At 40.8% G+C, this 23,184-nt stretch overlaps 1 protein-coding gene across 1 annotated transcript in view; it reads right to left on the reverse strand.

The window, feature by feature from the left end:
* Nucleotides 1–23,184, reverse strand: part of suclg2 (succinate-CoA ligase GDP-forming subunit beta) — a 110,858-nt gene that overhangs the window by 54,762 nt on the left and 32,912 nt on the right. The window contains exons 3-7 of the mRNA XM_061042335.1: nt 9,894–9,993; nt 7,198–7,288; nt 5,375–5,527; nt 3,612–3,701; nt 852–948 (exon numbers count right to left, since the gene is read on the reverse strand). Coding sequence (XP_060898318.1) covers nt 852–948; nt 3,612–3,701; nt 5,375–5,527; nt 7,198–7,288; nt 9,894–9,993 — 531 coding nt within the window. The remainder of the gene's footprint in view (nt 1–851; nt 949–3,611; nt 3,702–5,374; nt 5,528–7,197; nt 7,289–9,893; nt 9,994–23,184) is intronic.

Genomic DNA, 23,184 nt, shown 5'->3' on the forward strand with positions numbered 1-23,184 from the left:
CAATGGAGTTCTTAAAAGTTGGAGACAAAAGTGCAAACTCACACGTGTCTGGGGTTTCCACCGTGACAACCTAAACATCAACCTTACAAAGCGCTCCGCTCGTAACTAAGCAACACAGGTTGTCTTAAAGGTACATTTCACAATTTTAACTGTTACAATATGAAATAAGTTGTGTTTCAAGCACATACATTTAAATGTTAAATTACAAACATTTGAGTGAAATAATAAGGATAGAAGAAATGCATGAAGCTGGGTGACGTTATTTTTTTAAACAGCTAAAGCTTAGAATGTAAAAGTGAAAAGTGAAAAGTGAAAAAGAACGTGTTTGAATCGAGTTGATCTGATCTGTTTTGTCTTTATTTAGAAATCTGTGCAGTGTGATGTGTCTGTAGCTGCAGCAGTTATTTCTCACTGTGACTCCTCATTTCTAGCTGATGTCAGACTTCAGTTAATCATCAACAACAAGGAATCTTCATCAAACACCAACACACTCTCTCTGCTCCCTGAAGCCACTTGGTTTTTGATCCAGACAAAGTCATGCTGACAAGAAACTGACGTCAATGTGTTGCAATTACTCTTCACATAAATATATTCAGACCTGAGGAGAGAGTGAGCCTGTATTCCACGGTAAGAGATAAGGATGGCTGCTTGTTTCAGCACTTTAACAATTCTCTTGTAAAAGTGTTTTAAACTTTAACACATGCTAACATGATTTAGAGACAGACAATGACAGGTTAAAACACCAACAAAGATACGTGCAGACACACACACATACTGCACACAGAAAGACAGAGGACAAGTGAACACTCTCATGAACACAAAGACAGGAATTTTTCCATGATACATCATACCTTGTCCTTCGGGAGTCTCGCCAAGAGGATTGACTTCGACTTGAGTGGCGTCGACTTTCAGGAACAGATCATAGAGCCTCTTAATCTGATCAGCCGCCTATGAGGTCCACAGAGGACAGTTATTACCTGATGGTTCAGCTCGACGCAGCAAGCACCACCAAAGCCACTCCACATCCCACTCAGGCTCCATAAGACATGTCAAATAACCCTCAACATCATGCTGTCTGACTTTGTTTTATAGGAATGTGTGAGTCTTTGTGCTAAAAGAGACTCTCTTCTTCTACTGTGAAAACTGTCAACACATGCTAACACTCTTTATATAAAATGATGCTAATGTCAGTAGATTCCTCCTTGTTGTTAGATTCAAACATATTATATTGGGTGCCTTGTTTCATACAGGATGTATAGACGAATCCAGCGGAGAACAGGAAGTTGACAAGTTGCATTACTTCAATGGCGTCTCTCAAACAGCTGTGGGTTGAAAGCGAGCTGTCCTAAAAACTGACAATTTTTCTACCTTTAACATCAGCTTCAGAATCAGCGTTATTCATTTTTTGAATTGTATTTATAAAGGGACCATGATGTACAATATTAAACATAAATGTTGCCATCTGATGTATTGTACCAGAGTTAGCTCAGAGCTTACGTCTGCAGTCCCTCAGCCAATATGTACAAGACTAAATGAGACAACAGTGCAAAATGTTGATAAACATGATAATAAAATGTGTAATTATTTAACAGACAGGTTAATTTATATACACGAGGTAGAGAGTTTCTGCAGTATTTTGGTCAGTTTGTGACTGATGATGTGTCTGCCTGTCTTTTGCTGTGCTCATTGCAGATCTTTCAGATATTTTCTTCAGTGGGCCCATTACCTGTCCCTGTAGAGTTCCTTTGAAATAACATGACTTTCTATGTAACCTTGTAACTTGTAACTTTACCTTATACAACCATGTTAAGGAGTAAGAAAGAACCTGTGGAGTTCTCAGCTGCTCTAACAGTCGTGACAAGCTACAACTTTGGCACTACCGAAAGATGGCAGCGCCCACAAAATGGCTGTAGGAATTCATCTATACAAACAGTTAATGTGTAAAAGATGAACACATGAAGTGAAAATAGCTACATTGAATTGCATCATCACGTAAGTCCTTTCTTTAAAGGAAGAATGTGCAACATTTTACACATAATACAGAAGAATTCAAGTATATCCTCTTAAATGTCTCTCTGAGTCATGATTGTCTGAGTGAGAAGCATGAGTCCAGCCAGCTGTTCTGTTGTCGGGCCATGTTTACAGGGACTGGACGGCCTTGAGTATTTGTCGAGGAGTAGTTAAGAATAACATGGCCTACTCACTGCTTATTTGCATGTCACATAAGTGTCTTTAGATCACGGTCATTCCGTGTCAATTTATGTGCAATATGAAACTATGAGTTAACCAAAGTGTGCTTACAGTAGCCTGCTAACACAACAATGCAGGCCAAAGGCAATTGCTAGAGCAAAGGACAATTTTGCACTTAATGGTGCTTAATTATGGTGCGTTCTAATTCATAACTCCTTCATGTGAGCGCAAGTAGAGAGGGGTTGGAGGTGTGTCGCTGGAGGAGGGTGCAGGATTCACAATATCGGAGGTGTCACCCAACAGGAGTTTGTTTTGGTTTAATGCTCAAGGGTGGCATCTACTGGATCAAAAAGTTGCACATTCTTCCTTTAAAGCCCCCTGTTTAAAGGGATCTCAGCTGTATCTCTATTGCTGTTGTTCAGTAATACAGACAGCGGTGACATGGCATTGACTTATAAGAGTCAATGCACAGTTTCAGACAGTCGACTAATCTCACTGTCTTTTCTCTGTTTACCACACAACCACAAACATGTCTGTCTACACAAAGATACTGTCATCCTTCACCTCATTCAAGACAGAAAAGGTATTTTAGATTTTTTTTCTTCCATTATCTCTGAATCAAACAATCTGGCAGCTGAATCACAGCAACCAAGGAGAAACACACTGACAGTGCAGTCACTTAACCAATCACTCTGGCTTTCTCTTCTTGCCCGTTTCAAATCAATGCCCATTCAGTATTCTGAAACGACGGGCACACATACAATGGGATGCAACAAAAGCTTAAACACCTTTGACTCTTAAGTCTGCTTCTTAGACACAGACTCACTTGGATGATTTGTATGTATCCCGTGTGTTAAGATCCTAAACTAATCTGATTTCTCATGCCACGGCGCCTGTGGAAAATAAAACAAATTAGTGATCTGATGCCAAGAGACAAATGGCTTTGAAATAAACCCAACGTCTAAGCACACACAAACCCACTGTGAATGTGAACATGTTGTGTTTCTGGGCGTTTCTTCCTTGGCACTACTAGCTCATGTTGTCGGAACAAAACTCATTAAACTTAAGGTGACAAGATCTTTTTTTATGTTTCATTGTCCTCGATTAACAGGTCACCCATTGAGAGAAGTGTTGTTTCTTGTTGCATGGTTTCCAAACACAATCTCTGTGTCTCATGTTCTATCAAACAATGGTGGCATTACTGAATTTCCGCCCCTTCAGCCTTGTGGAGCACAGTACGGCAAATGAGTCTGCCTGGTGAAATGATGACACTTCACAAATGGACTCTGTAAAACTAATAACAACAAGTTTTTGTTTGTGACTGACGATGTATATGCCTGTCTTTTGGTGAGCATGCTAATTGTACATCTGTCTGGCCCTTCTTTGCGTTGTGACTTTGAAGCCATCAGTGGGCTCATTACCTGTCTCTGCAGAGGTCCTTTGAAACCCAAATTAGCTGCCATGCGGAGTGCCTGTTCGTCTTGCACACCTTCAAATATATCCACGACTTCCTATAAGATAGGCAGCAAAATGGAAAAGAGAGAGAGAGAGATACACAATAGGAGAAAAGGAGTGAGAGAGAACAAGGCTCCAACACGGGGCTTTAATGTGACACAAAGCGGATGTTCATATTAAACTGCCGACATCGTAATTAAGTGGTGGCAAGCTGCCAGACGTGGAGAAAGGGAGAGTTAGGAGTGAAACTGAAGATTTATGATCATTACACCCTCGTATCTTTGACTTTCAGATAGAGGAGCTCTCTTATCACTTATTTCAGAGGTATTACATCGGCTGGAGGATTTCAGGGCAGTGTAGAAATAAAGTATAAAACTGCAGCTGCCGTTCTAAACAAACTAGATCTGGACAATGTAGATTTTAATACGATTTATAAAGGTGCACTGCTCTGTTGTGTCTGTGTTAGATAGCTACAAGACAGCTGGGTGCTGCTTTTACAATCTGAAATAGTGTGTGGATATAATAAACGGCATCAATCTCTGCAGGATCTTTACAATCTGCTATAACATCTGTACACTATAGAAAAAGAAGGATAAACAAAAAAATGGATGTGCAGGCCAACTCCATCTGTAAGGCTTTAATTTGACATCTGTTAGCTACAACTAGAACCTGTTGCCAAGTAAGGTGTACTGGTGGAGTGAGCTTTGTAACTGGAACCCAGTTAACAGCAGTACAAAAACACAGAAGGCCGAGTGTTTGCATGTTGTTGTTGTTTTTTTTTTTTCATTTTAAGAATCAGTGTGTGGCTGCTATCGATGGGCACATGTTCAGCTGCTGCAGTGTGCATGAAGACATGACAACAAACTCAGTTAAATAATAAGAAAAATACAGAGAACAGCTTTACCCCTTTCTTGCAGGATTTCAAAGTATAAAACTTTGTTCCTAAAAGACTATAAGTACATATTAGCTACATACTGTGTTGTGATCAGGGGCGGCTGGTATAAATTCGCCAGTAGGGCTTTGCTCTACATTTCTTATAATATAAATGATTCTTTAAATAACTCACAACAGATTGTTTTAAACTTGGGTGAAACCTAGAGTAGCAACTAAAACCTAATAGTAACAAGAATAAACACACTATGTATCTCCAAATGAGCATACTGTTTACACCCCCAGCACTGTAGCATGATGATTGACAGGTGTCATGGCACGCCCCCATGATGTCCTGATCATTTGGACTAAATTGATTGAGCTCACAGGCCGCTGACTTTTGACCAATAACACAACTGTAAAATCACAGACTGCAGAGATGATATGAAACTATCTAAGCATCTCTAAACATAAGAAATGATCTAATTAAATCAACACTGTTAAGTACATAAACCATTTCTGAAGTTAAAACTGACGTCACTGGATGTTTATTCTGTTAGTCCATTATTGACCATTTCCATTATGTTTTGGCATCAAATCAACAGACTAAGACGTAAATACCATAGCAATTAGCCCTCAGTATGCTCTTCTTGCACTTTAATTGTACATTTGAACACCTCCATATTGTCCATACTAACTTAGTAAAAATGTTCATTTGTTGTCTTTTGTGTGTTCCTGCTGAAAAACAAATTTCCCTTAACGGACAGTAAAGAATCTGAATCTTAGTACTATGTACATCTCTGTCCCCGCCTGGAGCATAATTCACCAGGTGTCATTTTTGATTGACGATTGACTTTACCTTAAAGATGAGTTCTGGGGTGTTGGCTGCTACCTCCTCGATATCCATGCCTCCCTGGGGGCTTCCCACCATGACGGGACCATTGCAGGCGCGGTCCATCAGTATTGCAAAGTAGGTCTCCCTGGTAATGTCCAGGGCCTCCGCAACCATCACCTGCACATGCCACAGCAGGAGGAAAGAGATGCTAATATGCTATCAGCTTGACATCATGATTACCTCTTTAGCCCTTTTATTTAAATACATTTTTCTTGACTTCCCTTCAGTATTAGGCAAACCTTTGCTCATTTATTTTAATTGTCAAATTACAGAATATCATCAAGAAAGGTGGAGCACATTAAATACTACATTACACATAATGGATAACAAATAGGCAGGGACCATAGATGGGTAGAATCTATGAAGCAAAGCTCTAAGAAAAGCTCACATGCTGTGACAGAGAGACAGGAAGGCAAACAGAGAGAAAGACCAGCAGATAAACAGAGAAACAGGGAAGCAAGCAAGCAAATCTAATTTGGAAGAGAAAAAAAACCAGACAGGAACTGTCAGTTGTGTGGTGGTTAATGGGCTGCAGGTTTCCTGGATAAGGTGTTTGTTTGAACATGCAGGGGCCTTATGTTCAGCTTCCACTCTATCGCCCAGTGAACGAGGATGGATAGCTTTCTCCTACCTCGGTGTTAACAGACAGCGGCCCTATCTCCTTGTCCAAATGTTGTCTCTTTCAGTCACTCAAACTTTCTCCTAAGTTCTATCCTGTTTGACTTGTAGCCTGATTGTTCACTCTGTCTAAATATATTCTATTTCCTCTGTCTTGTTCGTCCCTTTTACCCTCAAATCCCCTTTTCATGTCTCCTGCAGTTTTCTTTAACAACCATCTCTTACACCTCCTGTCTCATTTTCCCTTACCCTTCCCTCCTCTTCCCTCCATCAGGTCCATGACAGCAAATCCATGCACATGCTGACGGTGCTGCGCCTTTTCCATGTGCTATTTCTCTGCTTAGGGTGCAGTATGGGCTGCGGGTTGATGTGAGCTCCATTGGCAGGTTGACAGCAAAGCTCTGGTTGACGTCTGACAGACAAGGTTGTGACTACCATGTTACGGTGCTAGATCCTTCAGGGACAGTCAACGGCTGCTCTTGCCAGGTCTGATTTCAGTGCTGCAGGTTAAAGATGATGTTCTTTGTGAGAGATTAGATGATTCCATCTCCTCTAGCTCACATCTATCTCAAGTTCGTACAATTTATTTTGTTGTTTTGTCCTCAGCATATGAAGCGGGTTGTTTATTCTGAGCTTGTAAATGTCTTGTTCTGCTGGTGCATTCTATAAAAATGACAAGTGCGACACTCATTTGATTCCACCTGAACTCGGCAGTAGAAGTAGGAGCTGGATTTCGGGGATAGCAGGGGTAGAGAAAGCGAGCGTAACCAACACACCAGTCACAGACTGAGAGCGCTTCATCACCTGAAAATGTCTGTTTTGAGGACGTACTGCATGCAGCATGCGAGTGGAGAAAATGATATTCCTGCTTGTTAGTGGCACATAGAAACAGTTGTTTACCAAGCACTTTATATTCACAGTGGGCCAGGTTCAATTTATGCAATGAGCCATAACACCAACCAGCAAACACCACAGTAAACAAAAGTGGACAGCTACTTTTTAAACCAAGTTTAAAAAAAAAATCATAGAGCCAAACTTCCCTCAGAGTCATTAATTTTATAGAACTGCATTACTGGACTCAAAATGCCTTGAAATTGGGTCAGAAAAAAACAAACAAGAAAGAGTAAAGTACGTTTCTTTTCTTTCCTTTAGTCTGTGCAGTGGCTCACCGTTTTCACTTTCACTCCATCCTTTGGTGTCTGCTTTGTAGTCAGGTTGAAACCCAGCATCTTATTGGCAAGTTCACCAACCACAGCAGGGCTGAAGGAGAGAGGATACAGGTCAAACAGGCTCCTTCTCAAAGAAACAATTCTTCATCTACAAAACAATCCCTGAAAAGCATACTTTTATAAAATGATTGATCTCTCTGGAGTTCTGTTCAGTTGAAGAGAGATATATCTCAGTATTTTCAGGGCATAAATAAGCTCCGTCCACACATGCACTGTACTCCTGAAAGTTTCCCAACATTGTTCAGCAGCATGTGTGGACTCAAATGGTTTTTAATTTAGTCACTCTGTCTTTATGCAAAGCCTTTCCTGCAAGCACTTTAGGAATATTTCAGCATGAAGTTGAGGTGAGCTAATGTGTAAACACAGCAGGCAGGTAATAGTCTGGACAGCCACTGCATTAGAGTGGGCGTTTTTTATTTTATTTCATTTTTTATACTATATTAATCCCTGAGGGGAAACTTTGGTCAGCGGAAACCTCCGGTCTTAAATAATGCAGACAATGCAGAAGTGCAAAATCCTGCAGCTCATCTAGTGTCCGCTTGAGGCTGGCTCCAAGATCCCCTTATGTCACATAAACACACAGGCAAAAAAGATAGTTTTAACTGTAGAAATAAATGTGTTTACAGCCTGGGACAAAAAACAAAATAGGTCTGATTTGTTATTGTCATCATGGGCACACACTGTACGGGTGGTGATTTTTTTTTATCAAAGGGCTTCGTTTTGATTTTATAAGCGATACGTGTTATCCATAGTTAGGCGCATAGCTGATATGATTGACAGGTGGGCGTGATGTAACTGTTTGTCATTAGGCTTAAAGCCCGCCTCAGCTCCCGCTCTCTCCCTGTCCTTAGCTTGACTGAAAGTTAGGCTGAGACAGGAGTTCCAGCATGGCGGCTGCTGCCGATGAGCCTCGGGAGCCCCCTTCAGGAACAGTTGGCTGACATCACTCAGGCTTTGTCCATTAATATTTACAGTCTGTGGTTTACACTCTGTTAGTGAGAGACATTCTTCTCACACACATAGGCCTGAAATACAAACATGCTCAAACAAGACCTATGGACATGTGGAGATGTGTCAGAGTGGGGATGCTACACACCAAGCACGTTCAGAGCTGTTATAGTGTGCTTTGCTCAATGGTACCGCGGTAGTACTCCGGAAGTGACCTGGCACCTCTACAGTCTCCAGACCAATTTTCATACTTTGGTCCGACTTAAATCCTCACCTAATTTGTCTGTACCATGTGTTATCCTCTTGTGTTTCTACTGTGGAACTCAACTCAGCTTTATTTATAGAGCACCTTTTCATACATAGAAACATGCAGCCTGCACGAACTTCACGGAAGAACAGAGAGAAATTGAAAGAGATTAAAAACATGAAGAATTATTATGCATAGTGAAGTGATATCAACACATTCACCAATACTGAACTCTCCTCTTGTACGTTTAATGCAGATCCTCACCCAAACTAAGCTAAATGAGAGGGCGTGTGACCCTGACAATCTCCTGCTGTGAGGTGCATGTATGAAAGAGAACTCCAAAAAATACCAGGACCTGAATGTGCTGAATCTATCTAGAAAATGTCAGGAGTGCAAAGGAGGATAATTACAATCACAATCAGAGATACTTCATTAATCTCGGTGGGGAAATGCTGGTGTTACAGCTGCTTTTATAACGTGAAGAGAGATAAGTAGAAGGAGGAATTGTGTATGGATTTTGAATATACACAGTAACAATATACATCACAATATATAGAGTAGAAAGAAATAGGAATATGTTAGAACAGTAGGTAATGTAAGTTATCCTGACAAAGCACATTTTGGTAAATCTACAGAATGCCATGAATGAGCCCTTACTTATTCACTCTGTGTAACAGCAGCCCACATGCTGTAAGCCTGCTCGGGTTCTCTAAGTGAATAAAAAGGGAGCCAGGGGTTGTACTCGTTCTTTGATAGATGATATAACGGTGAACTGTGCACTCGTGTCACTGTCTGGGGACGACGAACTTCAGCATATCTCACTGTGAAAAAACTTTCCGGCCATTCCGAAACCCTGAAGTAGGCTGACGATGATACATCTGTGGGACAATTGTCATAAATCACCTTTTTGTGGTTAAGGCGACAGAAAGAGATAGGGACCTTTACTAAAAAGATAGCAGCACTTCAGTACATGGAACGCTGAGAGAGAGAGAGAAACACAGTGCCTGAGCAAAGGAACGCTCTTTTTAAGATGTTTTTTTTTTTTTTAGCCCTTTGAAAAATGCACAAGGTTTCAAAGTGAGCCTTCAGTGGAGGACTACACTCAACACACTTTGTGAATTGAGACTAAAACACAATAAACCCTAAGAAGGAGCCAAAAACCATATCAACCAGAAGAAGGGAAACTCAGTGAGGGGTGCAAAACACTTAAACTTTTCAACACATAATTGAGGGTAGTTCTCGAAAAAACGAGACATTGCAAGACAGAATAACTGTTTATCTGCAGCACAAGTAATCCTGACAGTGCCTTTGAGTCTAGGGAACATCTTCAGAGAGCTGTTTGAGCCTCGTCAGTTTAAAAGCTGCTGTCATGGAAGGAAAACAATGAATGTATCTTCTATAATAACTCATAGTGTGAAAATGCACAGAGGGGCATACTTACTCCTTAGTCAAGTGCACTCCTCCTTTAAGGCCGCTGTCGAACACACCCTTGCCTCTGCCACCGGCCAGAATCTGAGCTTTCAGCACGATCTCCTTGGCATCTGAAAGACAGAGAGGGATGGATTGAGAAAAGAGAGATAAACAGAGGGGAAGAGAGACAGAGAAAGAGAGTCGGCGCACTTTAGAGGCTCAGCACCTCGAATGCCCCTCGAGTCTGCCAGTTATCTGTCTATCTGATTGAAGGCAGGAGGGGAGACGAGACGAAATGTGAAAAGATCAGGAATTATATCAGGTCTGAAAAAGTTTACGAAGCCAAGTTTTAGCAAAACAAACAGTAGAAGAATTACCCCAGCATCACTTATCACAATGTGTATGAATCACTGCACCTTCACTGTAATGCACAGAAAGGTCTTATAGAGAAAACGGCTATGTTATCAATTCTCTGAGGATGTTCAAAAGGGCTTTACGATAATTGCTACAATGCTAACATAGTGTTGTTGAGCAAACAGAGTATTTTGAAAGTTCACCAGTTAATTTCTCCAGATGTGCCTTCAAACACCAACCTGCTGTTCTTTTCTGTGTGTGGAATATTTTATGTGTTGAAGGTTTTCTCTTTTATATTTAAGTATTATGATAGATAACAATTTGGAACTGACGATGGTGATAGAGGAAACATCAGAGGATATTGGTCACATTCTTCTGGGAACTATTAATGCCCGTTTCCAATCAAAAAAGAAAATGATCTCAGTTAAAAACTACAATCAACAAAGCATATCCATTTTGTGTGTTTCACTGGTGATTTTTTATGATGGCATTTTGTCATAATCTGAATGCAAGAAGGACTTATTTATCTGCATGACTGAAAAGCTTTCACATGACCTTGCTCACATTGTGTAACCACCCAGCATCCCCTTTGCTGTCACAACCACATCGCAAGAACTCGCACATCAGGAGGAGGCCCCTCAGCTGTCTATTCAGCATCCTGCCCACAATCTCCCTCTATTCAAATAGGGCGAGGACACTTGATGAAAGATGGTCTCTGGCTGGGTTATTATTATCTAGGTGGGGGAGTTCAGCCATTGACAGGTGGCTGCCATCAGGGTGGGAAGTGGGTGGTAGGAAAAGTGGAAGGGGATGATCCACGGTGAGATAGCTGGAAAGACATCATGACCTTGATGGCTGGAGGCAAGCGCCCTCTTTGACTGACTAAAAGAAAAAAGAAAAGAAAAACTATACAATCAAAGTGGAAAATGTCCACAGCTGGTGAGAAAAGAGAGTCTTAAAAGTCTGGCTGTGCTCACTGCTGCTGTAGTAAGAAAAGGCCCTCAGAGAAAATAGCCTCTGACAGGGTGGCAGGGATTAAACTAACACTGCATTAGTGAGACCTGTTCTCTGTGGAGAGTTTAGAGCTGAGGGGGGGGGGGGGGAGCAAAGAGAGAGAGAGAATGGGAGAATAAAGGTGTATTCATATGCAACGGGCTTTGAGAAGATTCATAAATGAATAAATATGTTAATAAAGAACTGCTACTGCGCAAAATTTAAAAGAGTTCAAAGCGAGATGAAATAGAGTGTCCTGCGGGCATGTGCAGCGGAGAGGGACCGCACAAAGGAAATGACTTTTGCTTAAAGACGAGAAAAAGAAGAAACAAGCTAGGGAACAAGAATGGAGCAAAATAGGTGGGTTACATTGTTTGAGGTGAGCAGAAAGAATTGACATATTAATGAGGACCTTGCAAAAAAAAGAGCAAGAAATGGCTCTAAACCCGAAGACATATTAAATATATTAAAAGGCATGTAATACGCCAGGGAAGTTAATGGGGTGAGAACAAGGCAGGTGTTCATTCCTGCCGCACTAGTAATTGATAGAGAACTTGCTCATTATGCGGCACACAATAAGATCTTGTTGCAATATCAGCAGTTGTGAATTGGCACTGGAAAAGCAATGTGCTGATAATACAAGCTAACTTCTTCAACTGAGGTATACAATGAGAGGAAAAAAAGATTCATACAGACATACATAAATAAAAAGTCTACAATTTTCATCAGGAAGAATATAGCTGTAAAACCAAACTCAGCTCTCTGTGTGAACACGTGGAGAGGATAACGATGTCTTCAAAGATCACAGCAAACATAGGGCATGGTAAAGAGCAGGGTGCACCATTATCTGGTAATACGACAGACATGAGATGGCCTCTAACACTCGGACAAAGGTTGCTCCCTAATGAGTGCGGTACAGAGTGGGGATTGGGTGAAAAAGGAGCACCAGTATGTAGAATCAGAGACAAGTCATTGTCTTTATGTTCAACCCAGACAGCGCAATGAACAAGGGCAAAGAAGGGTGCATGTCTCAAGCTAATAAGGAAAGGCAGTTTTAGTGTCAGAGATTAAGGTTTTCTTAAGGATGATGCAATATTAAATCTGTAAACTAAGGCCTGGCACACACCACATGATTTTTAAAAACCTAAACGATTTTGAAAATGTGAGAGACACCACACATGACAGATTAACAGTTCAGTCCTAGTGTGCAAAGAGATGACCAATTGAGCACACCACACTCTAACCGATTCATTCACCAACAACCAGAGTCTCAACTATCAATCTCATGATGGTCAAGCTAAACGTGGCTAGCTGTTAGCTGGTACATTCATTGTATTGTGGTTTATTTTACAGGACACATCATATAAACACTTGGGTTGTGCCAGAAAATCAACAAGTCGGTCCTGATTTTATGACATCCATCTAAATTTATGCTTTGCGTTTGCTGGTCGCCATGGTAATGTTTGTTGTGCTTCCTGCTTCAGGCAGCTTGCGTCCCTATTGGCTATTGTTCTGTTCCACATGAAAATTCCCAGAGTTCGTGCTCGGTCTTCCTCTGTGTTCTCCCCACACAACAGGATTTCTGATCGTAAATATTGATCACATTTTAATATTTACGATTTAAAAATCAGGGCGGCCCAGAATAATTTTATGAGCACATTGGGGAGGTCGCAAACACTCTTAACACACCCCACACCACAGGAGAATCTGGCAAGATAATCGTTGGATCCATCAGATAGTCGGGTCTTTGCTGACTTTGGTCGTAAGGAGGGAATCAGGCCGACGATTGGCCAGATTATCTTGTAGTGTGCACTCCACTTAAGAGGTCTCTCTAATAAAGGGCATTCCATTCTAACTGTGCGGACAGAAAAATGTCGTTTATCCATTTACATTAAATGGATGTTTTCATTCCTGTAAATGCATAATTAGCAGAGATACATAAGAGATCATTCCTGAACTTGCCGTAGCCTTGATAATTAGAATTACCTCCTGCAGAAAGTGCTTTGGTTATTAGTTGAATGAAAATACTTTTCTTGGAGGGGGGAGGGAGCTGTGGTTGCATAATCAGTTCCTCCGCTTCCATTAGAATCTTTCATGGCCCACTGTGAAGATGCAAAGAAAGATTTCCATCTCCATTTATTTCTCTATATCTTGGGGACACAGGGGGGGGGGGGGGGAATTAACTTTGCAAAACATCTCCAGTCATATCACATGCGATGGGAGTAATGCGGTCATCATCCCCAGGCCACACTCATTTTCCAATAATGAGTACAAATCAACTCCTAGTCTGCTTTGCTGTGACAGCAGCTGGCAAGGAGGTTGTTACTTCTACAATCAGTGTCCTTTCCACCCTCTGTCTCATTCCCTCCTTAGAAAGACCTTTTCTCGTTTCACCCCTTTCTCTTTTTCCGTGTAGTCCACTAGTAGCTAGCAGGAATTTTGGCTTAGGTCTGATTTTTAATTGAGCCTCTGAGGCTGCGTCATGAGGGGGATACTGGCTGGTAGGGGACAGATGTGGGCTTTGTGCCAATGCAGAGAGTGTAAAGATGTGGCTACCATCTGTGTTAAAGGAGGAAAAGATCAGGACGACCATCCCCAGCGTGCATTTGTGCAGAAATGAAAGTAATGTGGCGGCTAAATGGGTAGACTAATAAAACTCTTGGGAGTGGGAGAGAGAACAAACACTAGCGTAGCACAGAGAGCCGGAGCCCTCCTATAGATAAACGTCATTAACACTTCGGGGGAAACCACTAAAGAAGACTTCTTCAGCATCTGTGCTCATAAAGACAGCACACCTCGTGGTTATGATGCAGGAAGAGTTTTGATTGCTGCCAAACAGGCAGAAATGAGTCTTTAGAGAATAGAGAGTCTGGAATCGCGAACAAGGCTATTCAAATAAGTCATGGAGACCTAAATATTCTTTCTTGGTATTTTTTTGTTGGACTAGTAGGTTTCCAGCAGCTGAAATAGAATGCATTATTCAGGGTTATTCCAGGACTATGCGTAGAAAGAACAACAATCTGTGCTTCCATTTGCTTCCATCGAGTGGCACATGGCGTGTCTTTAAATAACTTCAATTATGTTGTCAACTACATATTGATGGCTGCATAAAGCTACTGGAGCAGCTCGAGCTTTTGACTCACTTCCCCACAGGGCTCTTAGCTGTGCCACATTCATGGCTGACTAATACTGGGCACGATGAAATCATAATCTAATACAGCACAAAGGACCATATAGCCAAAGAGCAATATTAATGACTTAAAATAGAAACACCTTACAATAAGAAAAGAGCATAATTTCACTGTAATGTTTGGTGTAATAGCCCTGCCAGCACGTTATGTTTTAATTGCACCTTTGGAAGCAGCAAATGGAACAGTTAGTGTTTAAGGTTAAGACTCCTTGTGAGGTTTTATTTGTTCTCCGCGGATGCTGCTGTGCTCTCCAACAAGTTCAGCTTTTCATAAACTTTTACCATTTCTGTTTCTGCCAGAATGAAAAAAGGGTCACGCAGAAAGCGGGTCTCCATTCATGCGGATATAGCAGGTGAACCAAACGAAAAAAATAAAACCATCAGTGTTCCAATCCACTTTGACACAACGGCTCTGGAATTCTAAGGGCTTAGAAAAATGATCGGTGGTTTTCCGGTTGAGGTTGAAGAGTGAACAGAAAATGATAAAAACCTAACGACCCTTTACAAATTCAGCTAGCTTCAGGCAGTTTTTAAGAGTAAATATTGGGACTTGTATAACAAGAGACAAACAAAGAGTGTTTGACAAAAAAGAAAAAAAAATCAGAGATAACAATTTGGCTCCGCGCGCTACAACTAAATATATCATTACCATCTCACTGTCTTGTCTGGTTAAGCCCACCGTCCCTGCATCTGTCTCTGCCTCTAATGATGCCATCTCACTTCTACTCAGTGGATGAGCATATCAGCGTCCCGTACCAACAGCGGCACCTCTGTGTGTCACCTCCTGCAGTCGGTGCTTTCCTGACTGCTGATTCCTCATTAGAGGACAAGTCCACCTGGCTTTCAGACGGGGACAGCACTTCTAATGACATCCTGAGGTGGCCCAGTTCTCCTCGCAGTGACAGAGAGGTGCAGTTCAAACCGCTGGCTAAGACTTTCTGCACTGCAACACAACAACAGGGGTGACAGTAATGACAATGTTGTTGTTGAGCGGTGGGTGCTAAATGACCACAGGGGTATCTGTAGGGGGAATCATTTCTCGAGAATGAAGCCTGTGCAACAACATTAAGTCACGCTAAGCCACAATGTGAGACATTTAACAAGAAGGTTACCTCTGGGTTGCAGACAACAGAGTGCTTAAGAGAATCTCCTTAAAAAAATACATTTTAAATAAGTGGCCAAGAGTCTACACAAACACAAGTTCCCACTTCTCATTATTGAACGAACATTTTCATCAGTTCAGCGTGAACAATAGCAGATAAAACTTTTCTAAAAGCAAAAATATGCTTCTGCCGATCGACGGGTGAAAAAGAGGAGCACTTTCAGTGCCATTTCCTCCATGAGTAATGAAGGGTGCCTAATGGATGGAGAAAAATAACACTATTATAATGGTCCATTTTAGGCCAGTATAGTACATTTCCCATTCCTACATGAACTTTGACTTAACTCCAACATGAAACAAGGCAAGCCGGCAAATATGCAGAGCACACTGTCAACAAACATTAGACTGCATGTTCACTTCTACTGGCACATTAGCATCATCCTAATACGATACAGGCAATGTGTGAGAAGTAATTCCATGTCTCACCCACGACATGAATAGGTTAGGGTGTGTAATGAGGAGGTGGAAACACTAAGCAGCTTACAGAAATCAGCTCTTTGAGAGACAGGCAGCTTTACCCTGCAAAGCCTATTTACAGCTGTTAAGACAATTTCAGATGTGTGCCCTTTTTTTTTCTTCTCAAAGGAGAGGCCTATAAGAGTCAGCTAATGCATTTGATGACAACAGATCCTCAGAGAGGCCAAAGTAATGTGAACAGTGAACGTCTGTGTACATTCATTGCAACAAAAAGGTTTATGATATGCAAATACTTGCAGTCATTATTTAGCCTGCAATGGGTTTTTTCAGTATGCTGCAGTGTCCAAGTCAATAACCCCATGTTTCACACTAGCCCCCTTCAGATGTTGTCTTCCCATCAGGTGGGTTTTATCTCGTCATGGTATTGGAGACAGGAAAACTGCACACTAACATCTGTCTTCCTTGTGTGACGAGCTAGCCGTCTGAAGGAGCAGGAGCTGTTCCGTCCATCATCGACAGCCCTGCAGGGAATGAGGTGGTGAGGTGAGGAAAGCTGCAGCTCTCCCCAGCTATCTACCCACCTTTACTTATTTCCTTTTAATGTGATGAAAGTGGGCAAAAAGAGGACACTGAGTTTCTGCTGTAATAGTATGTGTATTTAACAGGAGGGAAGGGCATACACTGAGGGGAGTTTAGCCCTGCAGACAAAGCTTGAGGGAGCTCTATAGTGGACAAGGGTATGACTGCAACAACTGAATGAAGTAAAAAGGAAAGTGAAATGAGAACATATTGTAGACAGCAGTAAGGAGATGATAGATTGATTAGCTAAACGGGAAAGGGGGAAGGCAAGGACAAAGAGAAAGTAGAGCTTTTTGGATAAATGTATAAAAAAGAGAAATGTTGTTTTGACCTGATATTAGCAGTTAATAGTTATATTAAAGGACCCCAACACATTATAAAGATCTTAAAGGTCACATTATATGCTAAATATACTTTACCATGGTGGTATATGTGTCTCTAGTCTGTCTACAAACCCCCCCAATTATGAGAAAAGGCCATCCTCTCAGTTTTTGCTTGCTCCACTTGTCAGAAAATCTGTGCTCAAACAGGCAGTTTGTGACATCACAAAGGGCAGTAACTCCTCCCCCAGGTGGGTGACACTCCCACAGCTAGGTGTTTGTTCTGACCTCTGAGTCCGCCTTTCTACCGTAAACGATAGGGCATGGTGCAAGAAAGCCTGAGCGACATCCCCTTCCAGAGAGGGGCGTGGTCAGAGACAGCTCATTTGCTTTTAAAGCTACAGACACAGAAGCAGCCTGTTCTGAGCAGGTCTGAAATAAAGAGGTTAAGAGACCTGATAAAATACAGGATCAGAGTGGATTTTTAGGAAGAAACTTCACAGGCATGTTTTTGGGGAGCTCTGAGACTAACAGAAACTGGCTCAAAAGGAGGATATTATGTGACCTTTAAAATAATACTTGTGTCACACTCTGGCCAAATGAAAAAAATCAGCACAGTTAAATGTTTTAAATTTGCCAATTTCCTATTATTAGTGCTCAAAGAAAAGCTGTGTCTCCCTTGTAAACATTACTATTATGATAGTCCAGTATTCAACACAAATTAAAAAAAAGGTCAAATCATTCCAATTTCAGAATATTTCATATTCATATATTTCATGTTTTGATTAACAAAGTGGTCATACATGAAACATCAGAAGTTTAAAAGATGTTAACTCAGTGTAAGCAGAAGCTCAAGGCCAAGGTATGAACCAATTAAATCCAAACACAAGCCTAATTCATTTTGTCGGCTTAATTAGGTTGAACAACATGCTACAAAGACATTTTCAAATGGTATGAACAATTAAACTGTTGCCATAACAACAAAGTGCAATTAATGTGCAAAAACACTCCAAAGACAGTGAACAGGTAAGATTGAGTTATTTAATTATTCATCTATATACACAGACTTCTGTTCCATGAAACCAGACAACCCTTATATTTTCATGTACAGAGGCACTTATAAATAATCTGCTCTTATCAACTTTCATTACCTTAATTATTATCATTGTTGTAGGTAGTAATGGTGTTGGTAAATGCAGGTTCAAATAATTGATCCATAATCTACTTAATTGATCTGAATTCTTATTCTAAGTATTTTCTTTTCTTTCCATCTTGTTATCTAAGCGATAGACTACACCTCCAGAGAACCATACAGAACAAACACTCATACCACCCACATGAAACTAACACAACACATACACAGTTGTCTTAATTTCATTTTCTTTGCTGGTCTGTACACAATATTTGAGTATTTCCTGTGTTGTGCTCTAGGTTTTTTGTCTTTTTTCTTGAAACCAAAAAACAACAACCTTGAATTCAAAAGGTGGGTCGTGGAACATAATAAAATAGAATATGATTGAAATCTCATATACATTTGGAAAAAAGCAAAAGGAAAACATATCAAATGTCTATTGAAAAGTACTGTATATGGTCATTTTGAACTTGATGTCAGTGGCACATTTCCAAACACAGTAGGGACCGGGTCATGTTTAGCACTACAGGATACCTACAGGAGTACGTTTGGTATTGTCTTGCTGAAATAAGCAGAACTTTCCGATAAAGACTTTGTCTATTTGGCAGAATATGTTTAGCAATCATGAAACCAACAGAAATGTGAGGTTACCCCAGCCAAGCACTTACACACTGCATACCATCACAAATGCTAGCGTTTGAACTGAGGGGCTGATAACATGCCGGGTGGTTCCTCTCCTCTTCAGCCCAGAGAACAGCGCGCCAATGATTTGATTTCCAAAGAAAAAGTCAAATTTTTACTCATCAGATCACAGGATAGTTTTCCATTTAGCCTCAGTCCATCTTACATAGAGCGGTGAACATTTCCCCAAATGTACTTCAGTAAGATGCAGCCTCTAAAATCACAAACCTGTTGCCAGTGAGCCTAACTGATTCCACAACATTCCAGTCTTACGTTGCAACTGTCCCAACTTTTTGAAACATGTTGCTGTCATTAAATTCAAAAAGGGCACTAAATCTTTCCAAGGACTATGACATTTTTCAGTTTCAACATTTGGTTTGCTGTCTTTTTGTTATCTGTTTTTATTACCGTTTTATACAACAAAATATCCGACCAAATTCAACCCACAATGCACTGTTTTTTGGTTCACTTCACTTGTTTGGTTCGGACTGCATTTGTACCGACAGCCAACCAAACTCTAGTGCACTTTGAAGCTAACTGAGACTCCTGTTTTCTTTTCTTCTTCTTTTTTAAAGATTTATTTTTGGGCTTTTTGTGCCTTTATTGGAGAGATGGGATAGTGGATAGAGATGGAAATCATGGAGAGAGAGAGAGAGAGAGAGAGAGAGTGGGGCATGACATGCGGGAAAGGAGCCCAAGGTTGGACTCGAACCTGGGCCGCCAGCTTGGAGGACCATAGCCTCCATACATGGGAAGTGGGCACTAACCACTGCGCCACCAGCGCCACCTGAGACCCTTGTCTCTTGCTAGTGTACATACACACAGACGCACACAAAACCTGAAGAGGGTGTGTTATCCTACTCACTACTTCTGACAAAGACTGAAGTCATAGGGCCATGGTTGAGCCACCTCTACTTGGCTTTAACTGCTCCTGTCAGCGCTTTTCACCAGAGACACTGCCTCTTTTTATGAAGGGGGAAGATGAAAGTGGTCTTTAAAGGCGCTTGAAGTGTTGAAGTGAACAAGACTGCTCTGGTGAGAGCTGTGAACGAAGGGACAGGGTGTAAAGTCAGGAGAGGTCAGGGCATTATCTTTATATTGACCATGTTTGTTGTATTTGTCTAGCCGTAGATGAAAATGAATACTATATACACAGAATAACATATTACCTTATCCAAACTATGCAGCTTAAGTGTCCATTGGCTGTAAAGTAGAGCTGTGGATTCATAAAACTATTACAGTGTTAGTCATTGGTGAGCCAGAGAGTTGGGTGTAAAAGAAATACATGACCAAGAACATAGGCCATACAAACTTGTTTAAATTACTGTCAGGTAAAAATTGGAGCAGAACTTGAGTGAATAAAAGAAAAAGGCACACAGAGAGAAATAATAGCACTGCATTGCTTCTTACAATTCACTGCTCAATGACGCTTGGAATGGCCTTTATAAAACATGCAATTTAGAGCCAGAATCATCCAGATAATGGCTTTATCACTTAGCAAGTGTTAGGATAAAATGGGGTGAAAAAATGAACCAGGTCATGAGTGATTCTGATGGGCTACAGAAAAATATTGTTATTCAACACCTACTTCAGGACTTCAAAGTGTCTCCTGCTCTTCAACCAAAAATGAACAAATGAACAGCCATCAACACATGCATTTCTTATAGTATGAACACTTTTTGGTATCATGCTCTTATGGTTCAATCATTTTTAAATCTACAGTACAGGCTTTCTAACAGTTTGTGAAATCAATAAAATATAACTACAGCATGTTACATTCACACATCTATCAGCAGATTGGGGCTGTCACTTTTCATATGAATAAGAAGTAACATTTCACTTATTAAAATCAATTTGAACCCGCCTTATTCTAACCTGTGTTGGAGAATTGATGTTCTTCTCTTCAGGCATTTAGATCTCCTCTTTCAGCAGGACCACAAACTGACAATGGTCTGCATAGAAACATATATGTTTTAGGTCATGTTTTGGTCTGTCTTGATTCTTTTTTCTTTTTTTTTTCTCTCTATGAAAATGAATGAGTGAGGATAAAAGCCTGTGCTCAGCATGTGTGAGGACATCCACCCTCAGTAAAGAATAATATACATCTTCTGTGATTGACAAATATTAGCATTTTAATTGACGATGCAGACGGAGGACGTCACAGTAAAACGCATTCAAGCTTCTATCATGTATAAAAATATATTAATTATAATTTTTTGTTGCATAAGTGAACTCAGTTCTTATTGATCAGTTCTTTATCCATTAGCATGGCATGTTTTTAAAAAGAGAGAGGTGTCAATACATGTATATGAAATAATAGATAAGGTGTAATGATTGAAAGGATGCACAGTTAAAGATTAAGATTTACTTTTATTGATTATTGAAAAATTTCTGTTTTTACACTCTGTTAACCATGCAACACACACATAGACGGAAATACACACACACATGCACAAACAGGATCTTATGGACATGCATTAATGGAGAGATGTCAGAGTAACGGAGCCGCTCACGGAGGGTGCTCCTGAGCTGGTGGTGGGGAGGGGGTTTGGTGCCTTGCTCAAGGGCACCTCGGCAGTGCTCAGGAAGTGATCTGGAAGTGATCTGGCACCTCTTCAGCTACCAGACCAACTTCCATTTTTACATCCAAATTTTATTTTATTCTGGATTAATTTAGAATATCAGCTAATCAACAGTTCAGGGTGTCCTTTCTTTTCTTTTATTCTTCATAATGCTCCAACATTTTCAAACAGTGACAAGTCAGGACTGCAGGAAGATCAGTTTATCACCCGGTAACCTTTACTAAGGTGCCATGTGATACCTGCAGGAGTACGTTTGGTATTGTCTTGCTGAAATAAGCAGAGCTTTGTTGTCAACTACATATTGATGGCTGCATAAAGCTACTGGAGCAGCTTGAGCTTTTGACTCACTTCCCCACAGGGCTCTTAGCTGTGCCACATTCATGACTGACTAATACTAGGCACGATGAAATCATAATCTAATACAGCACAAACTGAACCATATAGCCAAAGAGCAATATTAATGACTTAAAATAGAAACACCTTACAATAAGAAAAGAGCATAATTTCACTGTAATGTTTGGTGTAATAGCCCTGCCAGCACGTTATGTTTTAATAACACCTTTGGAAGCAGCAAATGGAACAGTTAAGTGTTTAAGGTTAAGACTCCTTGTGAGGTGTTATTTGTTCTCCGCGGATGCTGCTGTGCTCTCCAACAAGTTCAGCTTTTCATAAACTTTTACCATTTCTGTTTCTGCCAGAATCAAAAAAGGGTCACACAGAAAACGGATCGTGGAAAACAGGAAGTGATCTGGCACCTCTCCAACTACCAGACCAATTTCCATTTTTGGTCCGCATAGGGACTTGAACCCTCCGGTTCCCAACCCAAGTCCCTACAGACTGAGCTACTGCCGCCCCAGTGGAGTGGATTTAAATGTTACTTCTGTAGACTGTGTGGACTGACACTCACAGCATGCCTAATTCTACTTTACACTAATTTACAACATGTTTAAATGTGATTAAGCAAGTTTACCAAAATAATAAGATGATAATAGTACAACAGGCTTCCAAATTAGAGCTTCAACCACACGTTCAGAAACCACAAAACTGGTCGCTCCATATCTATGTGGAAAACTTTGACAAGGTACTCAGAGATATGATTATGAAGTGTAGATATGGAAGTCTGACATCTTTTTAGACAGGTATTTTTAAGTTTCTGTTTCAAATGACTAATGACTTTTTTTCTGAATGGAAGGTGGACATCAGTGTTAAATACTATCTCCAACTACGGTTCAGCCAACCAGCTGCCACAGTCTAGGAAGTAAAAGTCCTTTAAATTACATGGAGACAGCATAGTGACTAAATACAGTGACTCAATTAAGTGAGAAAGCATAATGATGCATCTCTATTGGCACATGAACCAGTCAGGATGGGGGAGAGGAGAGTATGAGGGATGACTTGGGTAAAATGCAAATGCGGAGCGTGGATGAGAAAGTCTTCAGACCAGCTTGTGGAGATGCCAATGGTGGGAAGGACTGTCTATGACAGATGGTACGGGCTAGGCAGTGTTTTGGGTTAGTGAAGAAGCATATGGTACTCTCTCGATGATCTCATACACCAGCGCCAGGCCCAGTCGGAGGTGTAAATGCTTCTCTGCACCCTGCCAGAGACGGCAGAACAGTTGATATCACCAGCAGAAATATTGTGGAGCCACACCACATAACAGCATGTGTGTTAGGCCACACAGTGTCTCATGACTGTTACTCTAGCCGTTTATTCTCACCTTTATTAATAAACCTTTCTAATATTACTACACTATTGCCAAATGATAGTTTTACAAATTGAACCAAATATTAAGACTTCCTTTTTTATGTAAATTCTGAGTTTTAAACACAGGGTAGGATTTTATGGCCATAAACTTCCTGTTTGTTCCCCAAGTTTCTTTTTAAATACCACTGCCTTCGCCACAGGGTAC

This window comes from Labrus mixtus, chromosome 7 (assembly GCF_963584025.1).
Source record: "Labrus mixtus chromosome 7, fLabMix1.1, whole genome shotgun sequence".
In the NCBI taxonomy this organism is placed as follows: domain Eukaryota; kingdom Metazoa; phylum Chordata; class Actinopteri; order Labriformes; family Labridae; genus Labrus; species Labrus mixtus.